At 37.9% G+C, this 17,936-nt stretch overlaps 1 protein-coding gene across 1 annotated transcript in view; it reads left to right on the top strand.

Annotated features, from left to right (window-relative positions):
• Window positions 1–17,936, top strand: part of LOC101863346 (protein UBASH3A homolog) — a 42,545-nt gene that overhangs the window by 14,782 nt on the left and 9,827 nt on the right. The window contains exons 2-8 of the mRNA XM_005099649.3: window positions 1,405–1,458; window positions 2,617–2,803; window positions 8,284–8,485; window positions 9,333–9,502; window positions 10,505–10,713; window positions 11,737–11,990; window positions 15,395–15,514. Of these exons, the coding sequence (XP_005099706.1) occupies window positions 1,405–1,458; window positions 2,617–2,803; window positions 8,284–8,485; window positions 9,333–9,502; window positions 10,505–10,713; window positions 11,737–11,990; window positions 15,395–15,514 (1,196 nt within the window). The remainder of the gene's footprint in view (window positions 1–1,404; window positions 1,459–2,616; window positions 2,804–8,283; window positions 8,486–9,332; window positions 9,503–10,504; window positions 10,714–11,736; window positions 11,991–15,394; window positions 15,515–17,936) is intronic.

Below are 17,936 nucleotides of genomic sequence, written 5' to 3'. Positions count from 1 at the left end.
TGCAACTGTTCATTGAAACAATAACAAATTATACATCTATTGTGGATTGAATCTTTGGGAGGCCATATATATTAGAAATGAGACACAACTTTCGATTCCTTTTTTTAAAACCTGGCCAACCCTTCTTTTCAACGTGACTCAATCCTGCACATCTGCCTGTCTGAATAAATTTATACATCCTGGTTTAGAGAGTTGCTGTTCTGAGATAGTCAAGTTCTGCTTAAGAAGGAGATGTTGTACTGTTATGCAGTGGGAATAGTGAGATTGTTTATAGATGGCACAGAACAGACTGTAATACTCTTGTTTATAGATGGCACAGAACAGACTGTAATACTCTTGTTTATAGATGGCACAGAACAGACTGTAATACTCTTGTTTATAGATGGCACAGAACAGACTGTAATACTCTTGTTTATAGATGGCACAGAACAGACTGTAATACTCTTTAACATTCAGAGCAGTGTTAATGAAGACACCAGAAGAAGTCACATTTTGGAGACCTTTTGAAATTTTTTTGCCTGAGTATTTTCAAAAGCCTATGTTTTTTAATTGCAGTGCAACCAAATGTTACAGGTCTTTATTTTGTATGACTTTTGTGGTATTTTGGTTATCTACTAAAAAAAGAAAGAAAACTTTATCTCTTCCAAACAAATTAAGTTTTTCTTTCTTTTTTTTTTCCTGAGGATGTCATTATAATAAAAAGTCCTGAAATTAGATTATTTTGCATTATAGATGAACATTGTTTCAACATTGATTTACTACCTTCTTTTTAAATAAAGTTATTTCAGTGCCAATCCCCTTGATGTTTTCTATTGCACTGCTTTTGTTCAGCTTGACAGTCTAATGGTTTCATTAGACTGTCTACTAGTCTATAACTATAGGTGCAGGTAGGGGTAGGGATGTGATAGGGTTTGGGTTTTTATCTCTGTCTTTTGTCCTATCTCAACACAGCACAAGTAGACTGCGATCAATCAAACGTCACTTATGAAAAGATGAACAGTAGACCACCTTTGTTTCTCTTTTCCACAATATTCAAATTATGGTTTTAGCAATTAAGTTTGATGGTGTTCATGAATTGACTCTTTTGTGCAGTAGCAATAAGCTGAAGATTGTTTTATTTATATGTCTGTTTCTACTTTTCACAGATGAAAATGATTTTATATCTCAACATCAAAGGAATGATATTGTGATCCAGGTTACAGTTTGGTTAATAATCATGGCCAGCATATAGGTTACTTAAGCAGACAATGCTACTCAAAGTTAGTGGCGCCAAGTTTTGTTGTTTCTGCTGTTTAGTCAGGTAAGTTATAAGTTTTAACAAAGTTTTCATAATTTTTTCATATGATTTTTTATAAAATTTTGTACAGAATGAGAATTATATGTCGTGTTTGTGTGCTCCCACAGGGAAAAAGCTATTGCAGCTACCGGCAATAAGGGGGTCCAAAGAGCATCAGAATGGTAGGCCACAAAATTCTGATTTTGTATTCTGCCCTAAGCCTTTTTTCATTTTTGCCGTCAAATTGCTAAATGGATGGCCTGATCAGTTACCCTACTTGTGTGAAAAAATTTAAGTCAAACTGTGACTAGATCTAGTTTTTGAATAAATCAAAATTGAAATTTCGGAAGAATGCTTTTTTTTAAATGGTTATGCTGACAATGCTCCTTTACCTTTTTAACTCGAAACAGCTGTGAATGTTAAAAAGATGTTTTGTCAGTGTATGGCAGTGCTATAGCTCGTTGTTGACTATGAGTACTGAGTGCAAATGACACCAAATACTTTTTTGCCAGTTTTCACTATTCTAAAAGTATCATGCATTATGATTTTGAAAGGCCCAACTTTTTGGGTCACAATTTGAACAATTCGACTCGGAACCTTCTAAAACAAAATTTATGCTTTTGATTTTAAAGGTCACAGTCAAATTTAGTTGAATTCAGTCGAATGTGCATAAATGACCTTTTTGATTTTCATCAGCAGTGAGTACTTAGTGTTATATTATCTTTGCCTTTCATATCATTGCTTTGGGCGTCTCGTTTCCTCTCATTTAGTGTTACATTCCTGTGTCATATGTCTGTTGGTCATTCTCACATCATATGCAGAAGTCCCTTTTGTGTCAATGTTTTGTCTGGACTAGTTTCATACTATTCTGTTACCTTGCCATATCTTTAAATTTCTTCCTTGCTGCGTCTTGGCTTGCCTTGTACCTGATCAGGAAAATGAAGAAAAGCATTGCCTTCATCTATCTTGCATTGTAGTATGTGAAGAATTTGACGTGTCTCCTCTTATCTTTCCTTACTTTGCTTTGTTGCATGTGAATTTGACCAATCTCCTCTTATCTGTCCATATCTTGCATTTTCAAATACAAATTTGACGTGTCTCCTCTTGTCTGTCCTCATCTTGCATTGTCATATGTGAATTTGACGTATCTCCTCTTTTCTGTCCTCATCTTGCGTTGCCATATGTGAATTTGACGTATCTCCTCTTTTCTGTCCTTATCTTGCATTGCTGTATATGAATTTGACGTGTCTCCTCTTATCTATTATCTGTCAGTCTCTTGTATTGCTGCATGTGAATTTGATGTGTCTCCTCTTATCTGTCAGAATCTTGCATTGTCACAGGCTGCTGGCACATGTGAACGACCCCGCGCTGGACAGCTGCGATGCCCGAGAGTACATCCTGTACCTGTGTCCTGTCAAGGCGCTGCGGGAAGCACTGAGAAGGTTCTGGGAGACCACCCTCCAGGTGTGTGGCTGGAACTCTGCCCACCTGTACCAGCCACACATCACTTTCAGCTCCTTTTTCAAGGTGAATGAAGTGCAAAGGGGTGGGGGGTTATTATTGTTGTTGTTATTGTTTTATGCTAATTATTAACTCACTACTCACTGGAGACCGGACCTTTTTCGCGTCTACATACGCTGAAGACTTGGGAGTATCAGGGCTGCCTAAATCTACCGATTTTTCCGGTAGATACCGATTTTGGGCCTGTTCTACTGCCATACCGATAAGATGTCAAAACCACCAGATTTGTGATGGGTGCCAAAAGAAGAAAAAAAAACCCTTTCTGCAGTGCTTCCATTCTTCTTTTTTTTTCCGGAAATCCGTTGATTCCGAAAGTTCCGTACTTGCCACATCATATTTTCACCTCCATGCGTTAGAGAGAGAGAGAGAGAGTACTTTCCTCCGTAACTTGTCAGATATTTACAGAACTCTCTGCAATAAGTTGTGTTAGAAACTGCCAGATTGTGCATTTTGTACACTCAACCATTGTGTATCTATGCCGTTAGGTGGAAAATAGTTTTTCACGTGCATATAGGTTAAAATCTGTCTACTTACGATAGATAATTTTCCTTCTTCCTTTCATTCATTCTTTCTTTCTGTTTATCTTCGGGTTTTTGCTGCGGCTAGAAAATCTGTGCATTTAATTCATTTATCTGGAAAACAGAATTGTGAATGTACAAAGAAATCGATATCAGAGCAAAACATTCTAAAATATATCTTGGTCTAGAGAATTACTCAGTACCAAATGAGGATTCTACGCAGGGGGACTGCGGGTATCTGAAAAAAAAAAAAAAAACGGCTGGGGCTGGAAAATGCACAAAGTCCTCGAAACCAAATCTGAAAAGGCTACTGAGTTCATATTTTTTCGGTTGCGTTTGTGATATTAGGTTTGGCTTTCCCCAGTTCGAGAGTACGTTTCACGCGAATAAGCGGCTATGGCGGCAGGCGGAAGTGTAAGTGTAATACTGAGAGACTCCATCGGGAAAATTAAAATCTACTTTCGCTTTCGTTACCGCTCAGAATTGTCCGATGATAGTTTGTTAACGTTAGATTTACAGTATATAAAAATTTTTAACGTGCAGTTTGTGCATAAAAAACAGTGTCGCCGTACAAATTAAATCGATATTCACACTGATGTCACTATAATGACAAAAGAAAAAGAAAACAAGCGTACTCTGATTTCTAGATTGTCGGGCCCGTCATCGTGACCGGTCAGTGAACCTGTGCACATTGGCATCGTGTGAGTACGGCATGAGTAAGGAACTGGCGAATCAGTAAAACTCTCCCCTTGTGTGTACTATCAATGTCGATTTGTACTGTAATACGTTCGTTGCTCATTGTATCCAAATCCTGCTCATTCACATTACAATCTCCTGTAACAGTATGATATGTGTCTTCAACGGAAGCGTTGTTGTTTGCATTGCACGAAGTTTGGTAAAAAAAATTGATGAAGGGGGCAACAATTCGGTGCTTACCTTGACCCCCCAAGCTCCCTTGGTCTGATGTTTCTGCTGATGCCTTGTTGATGATACCTTATCTGTACTGTATTGTCATTGCGCCAATTTTCAGCAATGTGAACAGTTGTAGGGTTTGACACATCATCCTCTGCAACACAATTGCATGAATCGACAGTTGCGAGAATGTCTGAAAATGAAATATCTGACATTGAAAGATCAAAGCTTGAATCTAAAATTGCATTGCATTCTTCCTCATTCAATCCTTTATTGTACATACTAGCAGAGGTTTTAATTTTATTATCAACGTTGTCTTTCTGTGAGTCCTGGGTGTCCACTCTCTGTGGATAGGGGGTTTATGCCTGTGGGTCTTGGCATAAGGTCAGTTTCTGTGGGTCGGGGATCGAAGGATTTCTCTTCCTTTCTGATAGCAGCAGCATTTTTATTCCTCGACTGTACACGTTCATTGTTGTAGTCTGCAATAAAACATGTGACAATCATGAGCTTCTCATTTATATATCAATAGATGCTACAATCAAAATTTAAATGGTGACTGTAGTAGAAGACAAAGTTTACTCAAACCATTATGTCATTATGTTGTTTCCCTTAATGAAATTACTCCAGTTCCTTTATTCGACTGAGTTATAGGTGAATACACAGGCTTTACTGAACTTGTCTATGTCCATTTCAAAAGGCATGTTGCAAGGCTTGTTGAATGTGTTCTGTGTTGCTGTCAGCCAATGAAGTACAGTGTCATTGTGCTGTAAGGCATCATAAGCTTGGTTACACCTTGAATGTACTTGAGTGTTATCTTTACTTTATACCTTTTCCCGATCAAATATCAAAACAGAGAGTTCAAATGCAGCATAGGACAGTTCAAATTCAACAATACGAAAACAACAAACCTGTGACGTAACTGTTATATAGAGTCAGGAAAAGCTACTCTGTCTCTTAGCAACGTTTGTTGTTTACTGTTCGCGTCTTGCCGTCCGCTGTCTAGATCTAGATCCAACCATTATCTCGTTTTATAAGATCCAGCACTTTGAAGCAATCAATCGTGGGTGGTTGACGGTTGCTGTGGTGTTGTTTGCTTCTTCTTTCCTATGAAACATCTATCCTCCTTATCTCCCCTTCTTCTTTTTTATGTTTGTTACTCTCTTGTAACACCTCTAATCTTCTGGCGCTCATATGACCTTGTGCAGTTGCAAGTGCCGTAAAACATCTACTAAAACTAAAGCAATCAATCATTTATACAACCTATCTGGAAAGAATGATACACCAACATATTGAGCATGCCTGACGAAAAATAAAAAGAGTCAATCTCGAAGATAAACGGAGAATATCGATATAGATCTTCATGGAGCCTAATTGCGAGGTGACGATTACATAATAGTCGCTAAACCAATGCAGATCAATTGAAGTATTGCATACATTCCCGAACGCCGAGCAGTTGAAACTGAAGACTTTGTTGAAAAAAAAATGCGGTTGGAAGAGATTTGTAAAGTTACCACGGGAATGAAAGATGAGTTGGTTTTAAAAAATCGAAGGTCACCCAGATCACGCTTTCGACAAAAGAAACACACGTCTTGATATGCCCTTGCCAGATGCACCTCATATCTGTCTGTCAAATGGTGAGGCTACTTTGAATAAATTTTAATGACTTATTGTAAGAGAGAGAGAGAGAGGGGGGGGGGGGGGGAGACAGACAGAGGAGAGAGAGGGGGGGGGAGAGAGACAGACAGAGATGAGAGACAGAGAAAAAACAGAGAGAGAGAAAAAACAGAGAGAGAGAAAAAACAGAGAGAGAGAGAGAGAGACTGAGAAATAGAAACATTTTCCACTTACTTCCTAGAGTAATGATAGGCTGAGAATGTTTCTGACAATTTAGACCCAGCCGTCCTTGTAATGTTGAAGGATACTGTCACAGTGCTGTGGATTAATAAAGAAAATAGGTAAAACTAAACTAAATAACACTCTAAATTTTTCAAACAAACAAAATTGTTAGTTGTCAATTTTTTAAAAACAGCAATATTGATAATAATACTCATCAGGATAACGATGTATATAATAGTAATGAATAAATACTGGCAAATGAACTTACTCAATACTTATCATACTACAGAATTTAGTATTACGTCTTGCAAAGGGTGTTAGTCCAGCTGTTGAAACCGAAGTGCAGCCTAATGTATAACGGCCAGTGTTGTGTAACTCCTGCACAAAGCGTATTTGTCTGATAGAAGACACATTGGCTTTCTTTTCAGTACAGTAAACAATGGCGCAATGTGTGTATGTCGCTGTTGCGTTTGGATTTTATTGTTTTAGCTAATTAATCTAATGTTAAACCAAACATTAATATCATTTACATTAAATAGTATTTCCAAGTCATGTGTGGGCATTACAATACATATTAAAAGAAGTAACTCACCTTAAGAGATGAAAACACTTGAAATGAACTAAAGCTTACCAGCATGGACGGCCATGTCTTGTGCTGCAGACTTACACGGTATGCAAAGTCAACATTGAGATCCAATAAGGATACACGGGTTACTCACCTGACTATTACACGCGTTTCTATTGGTTTTTGGGATTATAAATCAAAACAGAACATGCCTGCTGTGCATGTGATGCTAGATACAGCAAAAAAAACTTGTTACTATTTTTAGACTTACACGGTTTGCTTCTTTCACCGTCGATATGTGAGGCATGCTGACAAAATGAGTTACCTCCCACAATCTGCGAATGGAGATGTGGGCCGAAAATAGACGCAACAAATTTGTAGATTTTAAAGTGATGCGATTTTTTATGGAAGTTAAATATGTCTTTTATCATTTCATATAACAAACTGAACAAACTAAACCTATAATTTGACGTATATATCTGTGTCCATGAGGCTAAAATCCGAGATTAAACTCATTTTGTCCCCGGGCATCACATATGTATATTTCCCAGACAGAGATCCCTGTACAGGTTTTTCTCTCAGTATGTTCTCAGAACATTTGTGAGGCATCATGGTGAAATCAGAAGCTCATCAAAATAATGAAACCAATGAAAGCAGCATTTTTCTGACAGTTTGGAAATTTTTTTTCGAATTTTCTTTTTTTGGATCAACACCTTTTACAACCATTTATAAACACTTTTCTAGGTGGGAATTACTGAAAAATGTTGATATAGGCACAAAAAATGCAAATGTGTAGTTTCCAAGAACACTGCAGCTTTTTAAGTCACCAGACTTTGGCCACAATTTTCAAGCTAACTTTACCTCTAACGCCTGACAAACTCCACCTTCTTCAATTGCAGATGTTTCAACTTTTAATACAGATAACATTTTTGTCTTCGAAAAACAGACAAATGAACAAGCTTGATACCAATAACTCTACATCCCCAAAAATTGACGGACGCCTGATTCCCCTGAGTTGTGACACACTTGTTATTAATTGAAACCAAAACTTGAGAAGCTCAAGCTAAATTCCTGTTGGATTAAATGAAGCAAATGCTGCACCTGATAGTGTGATTAAGCAATGCTGTTCTGTGCCTTGTAGAGATGTCAGATGCTTGGCTGGAAAAGAAAAAGGGCTTTCCTTGTTGCAGACATTTTAAAACATATAATTGTGGATTGATAACAACAACATAGCGTACCTCATCATTGTCAATGTTTAAGATTTAAAAGTATTCATTATTTTGATTGCAGCTTATATGATTTCATAAATTACTCCATATTATATGAAGAATCTGAAACAAAAGCAAGTGGGTGGTTTGTGGGTGCTCTGGTGTGGTTTGCTCTTTCTTTCCTATAAAAAATCATCCTTATCTCTTTTCCTTTTTTTTGTGTTTGTTACTCTCTTGTAACACCTCTAATCTTTGGCACTTATATATGACCTATTTGTGTTTCAATAACCCTAAAACTCTTACTAAAACTTCCTAAAACTAAACCTTTTTTGTTCAGATACTTAATCTTCAGCACTTATATATGACGTAATTGTGTTTCGTTGTTGTTATGGATCCAGACCTAATTGTGTTTCAAGTGCCCTGAAACTAAAGCTGTTTTTCATTCAGATGCCCGACAGCCTCGTGAATGTGCTGGATGATGTGATGGCTACAGCTGCAGACGAGCTCCAGAAATGGCCCATGAAAGGACCCTTAGGTCTGGAACTGATCACCAAGAGCAAAAATTTCATTGGCTACTTTGTGACCGCCTCACACCACCAGTTCCTGGAACAGCTCATGATCATTCTTCAGCAAGCTTTTCACAGAGCAGGTATTATTACTATAATTTTATACATTTTTTTTATTGATCCCAGAAGGGCAATTTGGTTCACAATGGCAAACATACATAAACACTCATAAATGCATACATACATACATAAATACATACACAGATACCTACATAAATTCACAATATAACTCCAACAATTTCACAACATTACCTTTGCTGGTCGCCACTCTGCAGCGCCCAGTGTTTTTAGCAAGGGTTGTCATGTCTTGCTCAAGGACACACCTCAGTGACCACCCGTCTGATCCCTGTGTCACCAACACTTGTTTGACTTTAACTCTTGAGTCTAAACTCATTACTCGCTTACCCACTGGACTGGTATATATTTATATATTTGGCAAATACAGTGCTGTTGTTATTTATGCCGTATTAAAAAGTCCCCTTATGTCGATGAATTTTGAGAAAATCCGTTTGTCAAGAATGTGATGTATGTGAACTCTCAAGGATGGTTTTTTCCTTCTCAGTGGGCTATAGCATTATGCATAGACTGACTAACATGCTAATGGATGGCACAGCCACTCCAGTGGGGAAATATGACCTATGAAAATCTGTTTTAGGTGATAGTAAACTTGAGGATTCAACCCCACTCCCAGGAGAAGAAATTAGTTGATAATGAATGATGAATTTTAAGGTGTAGCTCCGAAAATAACTTATGGAGGTCAAGCTCATTGAGCCTTCACAGAGTGCGAATATATTAAACTATACGAGATTTATTATTATTATTATTATTATTATTATTATTATTATTATCATTGTTATCATTATTAAGGTTCCTTTCACATTCTCTATCTCCTGGAGGATTCTGAATGCTTGTCTCCCCTTCTGCCCTCAGGCGTGGAGATGAAGCCACAGATGAAACAGTTACACATGACCTTGGCCTTCCAATACGAGGAAGCGCATCACGACCTGCTCATGAAGCTGGCCCAGGAAGTGAATGCGAAGAGCGAGGCACTCTGGGAGCTCCGAATGTACTCGAGAGAGGCAACTACTAAAAATGTGGAGGTAACATTTTTTTGGTGTATTTTGTTGCCATAGTTTGGTGAGAAATAGCACGTAATGTGGATATGTAAGAGAATGAGGCTGAGGTTTGGAGTTTGTGTGAATGGCACATTACTGTGGCTTGTATTTTTACTTTGCATTTGCATAGTTGTTTGTGTATTAGTCTTTGATGCTGGTAAAAGTCATAATGAAAATTCCCAATAAAGTTTTTAAAAATTGTTTTTTCTTATCCGCCCTAACTGCGAAATGAGTAAGTTGGACCATCTATAATCATTTCAAATAGGCAGTAGGTGCAAATGTTTTAAAGGTAGGTAACTTACACTTTCTAATAAAGAGTTTCCATTGTATATATTGCATCCCTTATATAGTGGAAAAATACTTTGATTTCAAGTGAGGATGCAAGCTGTCACAAATTTTGCTGAAAAGATTTCTGTAATTTCATCTTTTTTGACATTTCACTACCTCTACCTCAGAATTACAAAGTTCTGACATTTTTTACCGTTTAGAGTTACTGAAACCATGAGGTCAGAAAACAAACGATTTGTCTGTTCTTTAAAATCATTAGAATACTCGGAGTCATTTTTAAGATATTCAAAGAATTGCATTCGAAAAAGCTTGGCATAATAATATTGTTGAACTAAAACATCTTTGACATCAAGCAAATTTCTCAAAACTAGGTATTGAGCAGATATAACTTTGTTATTCTGAGGTCTCGATGTTAAACTCGAAGAAAATGACATTAGTTGAAAATCTTACAAATTTGACCCCTTTGTCGATATTCAGCTAACCTCTCCATTCACGGATTGCGAGAAGTAACTCATTTTGTCAGCCTGCCTCGCATGTTGTTTTTTCCATTCAGTCACGAGTCATGCCGAGACTTACTCTTTTTCTTCACTACACCCACAGACCTCAAGGGTACTTAAGTGTCGGAAGTGTGTGTGGTTTCTTAACGCATAGACACTCATAAAATTGTTCATCATTATGACATTGCATGTCTTGTTCCAGGTGCGGCGGGTCATCAAAGACTATAGTCCGTTACAGGCGGATGAGCTGCTGCTGAAGGAAGAGGACTTTGTGTACATGGAGCCGGAGGAGCACGAGCGAAGCCCTGACGGTTGGTTCAAGGGCACATCCTGGACAACGGGTACCTCCGGTTTCTTCCCTGGGAATTTTACCACAAAGTGTTCTCAAATGGAGATCTGGACGTTGCACAGGTGCTTTTCCCCATCTGCACAGTTGTTACTTATTAGCTGCCCACGTGCTTTACCATTTTTATTTATCTGGGTAAGTGTTTTTTCAGCGCTCGCAACTGCATAATGTCATATGAGCGCACGAGAAACATTAGACATTTTCAGTTGGTAGGAAATTTTTTGAATTTTGCCCGATTTTTTACCACAAGGGATCTTTAACTTGTGCAACTTGTACACAGGACATCAGAGACTTTTTGCCCTTTTCCAAGAAGGCTATGTGTTAGATCTTACCTACCATAAGATCAGAGGTGTTGCTAAAAGACAGCAGTGAGAAGGAGCCACGTCATAGCAGAAAAAAGGCAGCAGAAAGAGCCGGGAGCTTAGAGGAGGGGGCAAAGGAGGTGAAGGGGTGGAGGCAGAAAATGGAGACGAAATCAGACGACAGAACATTGTTAGAGAGCAGGAAAGAAGATTAAAGGAGAAAATTATAGAGAAAAAAATTTTGCTGTTGCTCTCCGGATTCGAACCCTGGACTATTGAATGAGAGGCGAACACCTCTCGACCATGAGAGCGCCCACAAGGTTTAACAACAGGCTCTAATAGACATCAAATGCAAAAGGAGAATGCTGTGGCTCGCATATATAGTACAATTCTCAAACATTGGGAGATTTTTTTTTCTTCTATGCTTTTATTTTAGAGAAAAAGAAATTGTATTTCAGCAGGCTGCCAAATTTTTCTGTCCCTACAATCCATATTGATGAAAAATGTTATGCATGTCTTTGCATAAAGATAATGAGCTACGGCTTACCCCATTCCCCTTGTCTATGTAATATAGTACTCTGGTGACCGGATCTTGTCGTCAGTTTTCAAAAGATATCACACACTCTTCTGACACTGAGGTACCATTGAGGTCTACAGGCGGAGTGAAGAAAAAGAATGAATAAGTCTGGGTATGATTCTTGACTCACCCACATCGCATTGTGAACACTTTTTAACTTGATGGAAAAAATTGTGGTGAAAATAATACTACAATTATTTCTCCCACAGAAAGTTGACCCTCCCCTTCCACTCCACACCTTTAGCCTCGGCCAATGGTGGTGGACCGGAGAAGGAAATGGAACATTCCGGCCAGGAAGATTATGACAACCTTTGGCTAAGCGGGCGGAAGGAGGATCTTTATGCCAAAGTGAATAAATCAAAAACTGTCGTCACTCCGCGCAAACTCTTTGTCATACGACACGCAGAGAGGTGCGACTTTGCCTTCTTCAGAAAGTGGTTTGAGAAAAGCTTTGACGCCACTGGTAAGAACTGCTGTTTTGTGTTAGAAATGCTGAGTAGATGGTTGGCGGGTGCTGTGATGTGGGTTGCTCCTTCTTCTTATTGAACATCTATCATCCTTATCTCTCCTCCTTCTTTTCTTTGTATGTTACTCCCAAGTAAACCTCTAATTTTCGGAACTTATATGGTATATTTATGTTGCTAGTGCTATAAAACTCTGACTAAGAAATGCTGTATTGTGTCCAGAAAATATATACTGCAATAATTTTTTATTTTAAAAAGAAGTTAAGTTATGTTTTTTTTGCAATGTAATGCTTAGGAAAAAATTGAAAGAAAGGAGAAGGAGCTGAATATATCAGAGGTAGTAGAGATGAACACCTCAACATTGCCAGCAAGCTGTTCAACTGGTCCTTGCCCAAAAAACAAAATCTTTCCAGGGAAAGAAAAAAATACTATTTCATTGTTTTAACACTTGCACATATAAGGTTCATTATGTATTTTTTTCTTGATTTTATTTTAACCAACATTTACATGTAGAATTTGAATTTCAACAAAATATTTCTCGAGCACTTGCAACATGTACTACAGATTAAGAAACTGCAAATTCAAAGTTTTGGCCTTTTTCCATCTGAACAGCTGGCCGGCTCTATCAAAGATCGTACGCATCAAGATGGTTCACTCAGCCAAAATAATGTCCGCAACCACATTGCTTGAGGTGACGCTGCAGTCTCTGTTTTGAAACTCTCTTTTGTTTCTCCAGAAGAAGAATAGGAATAGCACAACTTGTTAGTTTCACTTTAATTTTTTTCTCACTAGTAGGGTAACTCTGCACGCGAAGAGGGTGCCACTGGATTTTGAGGACACTTTTTTAATTGGCTCAAAAAGAGGGGTGAACTATCTTGTTATGTACGATCTTTGACGGTATATAATGTTAGTATCGTTTAATTATTTCTTCACTATTGCTACATGTAACAATGTAAAGTTTGGTAGATATAGCTGAGTTCACCTGCTAGATCTCAAGGATAGTCAGCCACTGGTTCTACAACCTGCAGTGCAACTGATTTTTATATATTTGACCGTTTTTCCTATTTCGATGTTCCGCTTGCCTTTCACAGCGCCGAAAACTGGCCGAAATCGTGCCTCTTAGTGTCTTAGCCTAGCGACACCTGGAAGTAATTAAGTCACCATCGGAACCACTCCGGGTGGGGTTACGTGGGGGTCACTGGTTGCTCCTGCGGGCAGGTCATGGTGTAATCGACACTTTTGACACTAAATATAGGCAGTATCCTCACTGCAACCACAAAATATTTCATACCTGAAGAAAAGACCAAGTTTCCCTCTGACAGTCTGCGAAAACCCAACCTAAATGCGATCATATTTGCTTGTGTTACTGTGTGCACAAAATGTTCTCAATTTCAACTAATTTAATGTATCTAAATCGCACTTAAGGCTTATTTAATTTCTAAAGTTGTCTATAAATTTCACAGATTTTTGGTACTTGTATGGAGAACATTGTTTGTAAATTTAATCATTTGGAGAATGGTTGTTGAGACATTCAGTTACATCCATCTGATTCTCATCCAGTGCCTGGTCATTTGCCCGTGTAACTGTGCTTGCTACACATTCTATGCCCTTTAAAGTTCTACAGTTCTTTATCAATTTCAAAGATTATAGTTTCCATTTTTAGGAGACACACTTGCCCTTCATGTGCATGAATTTTATCTTTGTTGATGGGACGATTTTTACGATATTAGTGAAAAATCCCTCAGCCCGTGGTTCATTTTTAACAAGTTGACTAAAAGCTCCTAATGGAGTACACACGCGAGAAACATAACTCATTCTTGAATGAACTTTGCCTAATTTGTGGGTGTAAGAATGTGACTGAAGTTCAAATGCAGCTGAAAAAAAGTCCAAGGCACCTGTGCCATTGCAAAATTGTTGTTTTATTCATTTATTAAATAAAAGACTGGATGACACTGCCAGAAATGCCACCGAGGATTTGTAACATTAATTAAAAGAAGAAGGCCACCTCGTCCCCATTTGTAAAAGCTCGAGATCTGGTCAGACACAGCCAACACATAGGGTGAACATTCGACTGTCAGACTACGCTAAAAGACCACCGTGTTTTCCGATATCGTGTCAGTTTGTCACTAGTCTATTGAAAGAAATTGACTCTTAGTATACGCAAGGAAGGCTATTCCTCCTGTATGCAGTCAATTGTGTCATTTAAGTTTTCATTATCACAAACCTCCCTATAACTCCGCCCCTGTTTAACCTATTTGAAGAAAATAAACGCCAAACAGGGAAGAAATGAATGATCCGAGCAGTAAATATTAGTTTTATAATAGATACAATGGACTGCCTAAGACCTGATAGATATATGTTATGGCTGTAAACAATCGAGTGTTGCTGTGAGCTGGCTGAACTTGCGTGCCGTGTATTAAGAGGTAAATAACAAGACCAAGCCATTGTAGAAAGAAAAAACTATGTCTGATAATGAGCGCACATTTGCTCCAGACAGAATAAACATTACGTATCGAAGTTGCGTGCACTGAGCACACATCCATGGTTCCATAGATATGCTCATTGTACTGTATTGTACCAAAAAATAATAATAAAAGATGTTTTATAATCGAAATTCCGTTACAAGCACTTAAGATTTGGTCATTCAACAAAAATCCCCAAATATGGATTACTACTTTACCGACTGAAATGTTCTGTGGAATGAGGATACCCACTTGTGTTGTCTTTACTCTGAGAGAGTTTTGGTGAATTTCACAGACTACTTTGATTGTTACATAACTTTGAAGTAGATGAACATTACCCTCATTCCCACGGCTATGACGGCTGTTTTCAGTCAAATGTAGCCAAAAAAACTATTCTGGATATTATCACGTTTTCACAGTCCAGACTTTGAAAGTAAAATTTCATTGATTGATGGAACGCTTCGTGTATGTTGACAGCTCTGTTGTCTTTGGTGAGCTTTAAAACAAAAGTGTGTAGAATTGCCTTGGTATGTAACCCCGTGCGTGGAGTGAGCTCAGGTAGACTGACGGCCTGCCAAAACTGAACAACCGCAGATTAGGCGTTGTGCTTTAGGCAGTCACTTTCCGATTTTGAAGGTTCTCTATATGTTTTCACTCTGACTTTAGAGTATTTTCAGTTTTAGTTGGAACTCATTTTGAATTCAGCGAAGTTCTCCTGATGTGCATCAGACTTCTTTAGTTTCTCATTTATGTATTTCTTTTGGGTGATGATGATTATTATGAAATCAATAAATGCTGTCTTACATTTATCATCATCAAACAGCTGAATTTATTACATTTACGTTGATGAGAAGGTGCTTTCCAGATGAGAAATTCTGTTTAAAAATTCTCATTTTTCTTCACGTCAAAAGCCCACATTTCTAGTTTCGTGTCCACAACAGGAAAATACTGCCGTTTTAACATCAACTGTCCCAGGAAGATGGTCCCTAGAGCGTCATTCAAAGATTTCAACAAAGATTGCCCTCTGACAGAGATAGGCAAGGCCCAGGCGAGGATAACAGGTGAAATAGGATATTGTTTGCGAACACTTACAGGAGTATGTGTGATTACTGTAGTTTTGTGTGTGTTCGAATGTGTATGTGCACATGCGTATATATGTTTATGTAGCTGTGTGCATATTTATGTGTTTGTGAAACTTTACGTGTCTTGTCTTATATTTATATTATATTTGTTTGTGTTGGAGTACAGTTGTATGTGTATTTTTGTCTGTAGTCTGTATGTATACATCTTAACACCATTAGGATGTTGCAAACAAACGAGGCCTCATCCTTTGTGGGCGTGTGAATTGATACATGTGTATAGGTGTGTATATTTATGGTTTTTTATTTGAAAGACTTGTGGCATTGCATTTGTTTCAGTCTGTGTGTATACTTGTATCAAGTTTCTCTACTGTTTATGGGTCTGTTTGTATCTTTGAGTGTCTTTATGTTTGAAAAAAAAATTCACCTTTTCAAAGCTAGATAGAGGATATCATTGCATTCATCATAAGATCCAATACAGGAGAGTTGTTTTTTTCTCGCACAATGAATTCTGCACAGCATTTTTTTATTTCAGTCAAAAATTGTAGTCAAATATAACCCCCAAAAGGGACTTCTTAATAAGTATGAAAAGCGGATAACTCCAAAATGTCATGATAAGTTTTCAGAAAATTAAAGAATATGAGAGAGCTGAATCAGGATCATGATTTTGGCATGTTTTATTTTCCCATTAAAAACTGGGAAGAAAGTAACAAAGCTAAACCTCCTAGAATTCATTTTGTTTATTCTGGAATGATGCTGACCATATTATCGCTAGCCCCGTGATTCAACCGCCTAAGTGACAAAATTTTCGAAAATTACTTTTTGATCCCTTTATGCAGTTCAGCCTTTAATACACCTAATGTTAAAATCCCGAGTTTGAAAGATTACTGCAAAGTGTTTCAATCCTTTAGTAAATCAATCACTTATGTCACACTAGTCCCCAATTTCCACGTGATTCAACCACCCAAGTGCTAGTTTTGCAGCTTGGCAGCGAATGGGCAGTTGAATCAGGCAGATTCAGCAGGTTGTTGAGGTCATATAGGTGGAGTGACCCGCACGACTGTTGCTTTTGTCAAAACAGACTGGAGGGTAACATCAAAATCACCATAGTTTGCATGATCTATCACTATGTTTAGTAGTGTAGTTGAGAAATGGCAAGATGGCATCAAAGAATTTGTTAATAGTGACTCAACAAGGTCGGTAAATTGTGGCAAAATTTACTAACGAATTAATTTTTTTTAAAAGTCTATGACTGACAGCTAAGGGCGCTTATTTCACATTCAGTACACTTATTGGAAAATATTTTTATCGTGACTTTTCACGTTTCTCACGCCCCTTACTGTGTCTGTCATGTACCTTTCTTGAATCTGTAATTAGTTAATCAGTGCCGGGGAGATGATACTTAATTTGTCACTCAAAAAAAAAAGCAACTCATAAACATATTCGGCCCGAAAATTCTCTCAACAAACCTTCAACTTCAACTCTCCAACCCTACACTTCAATTTGAAACAAATCTCTTACATTCTGCCAATATGCAAAACAATAAGTTTATATACAACTGTCCTCACACTGTGGTTATTCATGACTGTTGCAGAGACAGTTTGCCTGACTTGGAGATGGGAGTTCTACAATAGTCAAATTACCAGAGAGCAGAAGAGGACAAACAATTTTGTGATAAGTAATTCGTCGACAAACTTGACGAAATTGCTTTCCCTTTACTACAGAAGAACACAGACAAAATCTATCTTGACTAACCCTTTTGAAGCCTCTGAGGCCTTTATAGAGAGTACCAAAGAAAACGGAAAGAGTCACTCATTGTCCCACACAACTTTGGAGAAACATTCAAAAAGCTACCTGTTGTTTTTTGTATGTCGGAAGGATCAATGTGATGTATGCAGAATCTTACAAGAAGCTTGTCCAAAAGCCAGTGGATGGGACCAGATTTTGTCTAGTGTGCATGAACTTGGAAGTGGATTTGTTAATACGGCGTTGAACACATCTGCTGCACTATATCATCACAGGACCAAATTAGCTGTCTATATTTTTTTTAATTTGGTAACCAAAGATGTGAAGTGTCACACTGGGCACGAAGGAGAAGGACCATTTGATTGCCAATGAATTCTCTTCTTGTGTCAGTAATTTCCTGGAGGAGATACTGACAATAAACATGCCATGTTCATTATATACAGTGATGGCTGTACTTATCGGACCACAACGCTATCTTGCCAAATTCAATCACCAACGTTTGTACAAGATAGAGCAAAACTGTTGAACACAAATTCCTTTAAAAGGAACAAACACAAATGGAAGTGGACAGCACACACAGTGTAATCGAAATGACCCTGAAAAATGGTATGGTCTATGTCCTCATGAAGAATCTAGAAATTTTTTAAGAAAGCAAGAC

This window comes from Aplysia californica, unplaced genomic scaffold (assembly GCF_000002075.1).
Source record: "Aplysia californica isolate F4 #8 unplaced genomic scaffold, AplCal3.0 scaffold00221, whole genome shotgun sequence".
NCBI classification, from domain to species: domain Eukaryota; kingdom Metazoa; phylum Mollusca; class Gastropoda; order Aplysiida; family Aplysiidae; genus Aplysia; species Aplysia californica.
Note: the sequence above shows the minus strand (reverse complement) of the source record. Positions and strands in the feature narration are given on the sequence as shown.